This window comes from Protobothrops mucrosquamatus, unplaced genomic scaffold (assembly GCF_001527695.2).
Source record: "Protobothrops mucrosquamatus isolate PMUCROS unplaced genomic scaffold, P.Mucros_1.0 scaffold_142, whole genome shotgun sequence".
In the NCBI taxonomy this organism is placed as follows: Eukaryota; Metazoa; Chordata; class Lepidosauria; order Squamata; family Viperidae; genus Protobothrops; species Protobothrops mucrosquamatus.
Window position 1 is genome coordinate 439,924 of NW_015386218.1, and position 4,305 is coordinate 444,228.

Sequence of the window (4,305 nt, forward strand, 5' to 3'; positions counted from 1 at the left end):
TTCTAGCTCCAACTTTCCTGATAGCTTACATTTGCATTTGTATAGAGCTGGCTTCTGCTTGGGACAGAGACTTGGGGGCAGGGTTGGTTTCTGCTTTTAAAATCCTTTTGAGGAAATATATTTTTCTGCCCTTTTAATATTTCCTTCTCTGGGGGGCTGACTTCCCACAAAGGATTTGTCAGAATATGCCCCACCTGCAGAGAAGTTAAAGTACCTAATAGGATTCCCCACTTTCTTCCCTGACAGTATTGGATACATAAGATTTTCTTGTTATTTTTTCTTTAGGGAAGGATTTTCGCTAATTGAATTAGACATCCTGTTTTCCTGGTACTTTCTTTGGTTTTCCATTTTGGATTTGTAAGCTGCAAATCTTTCCTGCTTCTTCTGGAGACAAAGAATAACTACGATTAGATCCTCCAGGGTTAAGAGGATGGGTAAACAACATTTTAAGGTATGTTTCATGTGAACTTTGCCTTTATTGTTGGTTAACCAGTTTGGGGTCAGGGCAATTTGTGTGAAGCAGCCTTTGTGTTATAGTATGACTTTGTTCCCAAAAAGCAAGCACTGAAAAACAGTCCTTTCATTTGATGTGAACACAACCTCCATGGCATCGTTAGAATGTTATTCCTTCCCAGGATCATTTCACTCAGTATTATTCCATGTTAGGGGTCTTCTTCCTTTTTCATTATTATTATTATTATTATTATTATAATAATAATAATAATAATAATAATAATAATAAAAGGTAAACCTTTCTTTCTTGGGATAAGCCATTTTTGGAACTTTCTCCTTCTCTCTTCTCTATGGCTTCAGTTATTTACAACCATACAAAATTAAAAACAAGAGTATGGAACATCCTTAATGAATGTCTAATGACTAAATAACATGAAGTACAAGGAACAGGTGTCAAAATGTTTTATTCCATTCCAGTTTCTTAAGCTCCTTGACTTCTGGCATCTTTATGAACTGTAAATGTAGGGTACAGTGAGAGAAAAAAGCATTTGATCCCCTGCTGATTTTGTATTATTTGCCCACTGACAAAGAAATGATCAGTCTATAATTTTAATGGTACGTTTATTTTAACAATGAGACAGAATAACAACAAAAAAATCCAGAAAAATGCATTTCAAAAAAGTTATACTTTGATTTGCATTTTAATGAGTGAAAGAAGTATTTGACCCCTTCGCAAAACATGACTTAGTACCTGGTGGCATGTTGGAAAGAAAAACCATTATTATTATTATTATTATTATTATTGATGATGATGATGATGATGATGATAGTGATGATGATGTTGCAAGGGAGATTGGAGGTCATCTAGTAGTCCAACCCCCTGCTCAGGCAGGAAACCCTATATCATTGCAGACAAATGGCTGTCCAGTCTGTTCTTAAAAACTTAAAAACTTCCAGTGTTGGAGCATTCGCAACTTCTGGAGGCAGGTTGTCCTTCAGCCTTTAGAGGAATTTCTAATACTTTGATTTGTGCCTGGAATTTGGGGCCAAGCAATCCAGCTTTGTAAAGGATCAGAAATAATCTTCCCAAGCAGGTTTCTTTTCTTCAACCATTGAGTTGGAGTACAAGCAGTGGATTCCTTGTAATCTGAGGAGCAGTAGAAACAGGGCTTGTGTGTCTTTATCTAGTGATAACAGCCATGTAAATCCCTGGGTGCCTCTCAAACAACTTTAATGAAGGTTTTGGGCATGGATAGTATTGTTTGCTCTGGGGACATCATAAGCCTTTTACTTAAATTGTAAAAAAGAACCATCATCACCATCCCCTCATTTTCTTCTGCAAACACTGGTTTGATTGGAATGAGTGACAGGTGGGGATTCCAAGTCACATACCAGTTGATGCTCTCCAGATGCTGAAAGTCTTGCTGATGGATGGGGATGGATGGATAGACAGACAAACAGACCCAGATGAAAAGTGGGATTGCTTTTACTGAATGGCCTGAAATGTATGTCTTTGCTTGGAATCGCTTAAATAATAGGGCAGATTTTGAAAATCCTCCTGATTTTTATTCTGTTTTCTTCTCATTCAGGAGGGTCTTGTGTCCTTTAAGGAGGTGGCTGTGTATTTCTCCAAGGAGGAGTGGTCTCTGCTGGATGCCGACCAAAAAGCATTGTATCGGGAAGTCATGCTGGAAAATCATAGGAACGTGGCCTCTTTGAGTAAGAATATGCAAGAAATTTTATCAGAATAAAAACTACAAATTTGACGAGTAGTGACTTTTTTGCCATTGGCGGCAATGGGGGGGGCACAGCTTCGCTAGGATGCATCCGGCCCACGGGCTGGAAGTTTGACACCCCTGTTGTAGGACGGGGCAAGAAGCAACGGATGGAAACTAATCAAGGAGAGAAGCAACCTAGAACTAAGAAACTTCCTGACAGTTAGAACAATTAACCAGTGGAACAACCTGCCTCCCTAAGCTGTGAATGCTCCAACACTGGAAGTTTTTAAAAAGAGACTGGACAGCCATTTGTTCAAAGTAGTAGTAGTAGTAATAGTAACAACAACAACAATAATAATAAAGTTGGAAGGGACCTTGGAGGCCATCTAGTCCAACCCCCTGCTCAGGCAGGAAACCCTATACCATTTCAGACAAATAGCTGTCCAGTCTCTTCTTAAAAACTTCCAGTGTTGGAGCATTCACAGCTTCTGGAGGCAGGTTGTTCCACTGGTTAATTGTTCTAACTGTCAGGAAGTTTTTCCTTAGTTCTAGGTTGCTTCTCTCCTTGATTAGTTTCCACCCGTTGCTTCTTATCCTGCATTCAGGCGCTTTGGAAAATAGCTTGACTCCCTCTTCTTTGTGGCAGCCTCTGAGATATTAGAACACTGCTATCATGTAGGGTTTGCTGCCTAGGCAAGGGGTTGGACTCGATGACCTTCAAGGTCTCTTCCAACTTTATTATTAATTCTTCTAATTCTAATTCTGTGTGAATGTATCAATGCAGTGCATGTTATCTCAGCTTGCAGAGCTTGAATTCATTGAATGAGTTTACCAACAATGTAAATATTGCAGAATATACAGCCTCATGCCAAATAACTAAGGTCCATTAAACTACATTATTAATGTATCTTAAATGGAAAACTATATTTAGATACCGTATATACTCGAGTATAAGCCGAGTTTTTCAGCACATTTTTTGTGCTGAAAAATGCCCCCCTCGGCTTATACTCGAGTCAGCGTCTTGAGAACTGAGGAAAGTGAGTACCGTAGTTCTTTTTTTGGGGGGGGGGGGGAAATCTATGCAATCACTAAAAGTCGACACCGGCTTAATCTATATCTAATAACGTCACAAAATAGTTTTAGGCGGCAGTCTTACAAATGTGCATGAGCAAAATGAGTTTCGCGGTTCCGTCAAAACGTTTTCGGAGTTGCCTTCTTAGACTTTAATGACAATAATCCCGGAAGTGCAACTCCCTCCGCGAAAGAGAAGCCCGGCCAGGAACCAATATAACCCCAGGAAACATATGGCCCCTACTGCAGCTGCGCACCTTTGGCCTCATGGTTGCTCTTTTAAGCATTCCTTCTCCGTCGCTGTCGGCATTGCTCGTTTAAGGCCGCCTCGTTTCTTGGTTGGGTGTGGAGCGGAGGCTGGGCTGCCGGATCCCAAAGGCGGAGGGGAGGGATCAGCGAACGCACGTATCGCTGGCAGGATAGCGGAGAAACGCGTATCCCGCTAGTACTTTGGGGGCCTGGCCTCTTGCGGGGCTGCGTGCTGCACGCACCCCCTGGATTTACTCAAGGTGCATCCGGGGAGGGAGAGAGGGAGGGAAGTCTCCTGCTCGGCCGCTTGCTTGACTTGCAGCCGATTTCTGGGGAAAGCCTCTTTACAGCAGGCTGCCTTTGGGAAGCGCTGCCTCCTTCCATTCATCTCTTTGCTGCTGGAGAAATTTGCAATTGCCCGTGCAAGAGGCAGACGACAAGGAGAGCGGATTGGCACCCGTGGCTGTGATGCGATGCTGGGGCTCCCTCTTCTTGACTAAACAAGCTCTCTTCCAGAAAGACTTTGCCCAGGAGCCTTAGCGAGGAACTTGAAAGTGTCTTCAAGTTGTCGCAATGCTGAGGTCAAGCACTAAGGCAAAGAAATGTGTTCCTCGTCTCTTTAACATTTGCGTAGCTTTTCTACTTCCCACAGTGCCCTAGAGGTGGTGAAATTGGGCAATGCTTTCTTGCTTCAACTGCCTGAGAGTTGTTGGACTAGGTCAGGGATAGGCAACCTTGGCTGGCTTAGGAATTCTGGGAGTTGAAGTCCATAAGTCATAAAAGAGCCAAGGTTGCCTACCCCTGGACTAGGTCA

At 42.4% G+C, this 4,305-nt stretch overlaps 1 protein-coding gene across 1 annotated transcript in view; it reads left to right on the forward strand.

The window, feature by feature from the left end:
* Window positions 1–4,305, forward strand: part of LOC107289937 (zinc finger protein 91-like) — a 62,596-nt gene that overhangs the window by 41,599 nt on the left and 16,692 nt on the right. The window contains exons 18-19 of the mRNA XM_029284666.1: window positions 1,548–1,654; window positions 2,043–2,201. Coding sequence (XP_029140499.1) covers window positions 1,548–1,654; window positions 2,043–2,201 — 266 coding nt within the window. The remainder of the gene's footprint in view (window positions 1–1,547; window positions 1,655–2,042; window positions 2,202–4,305) is intronic.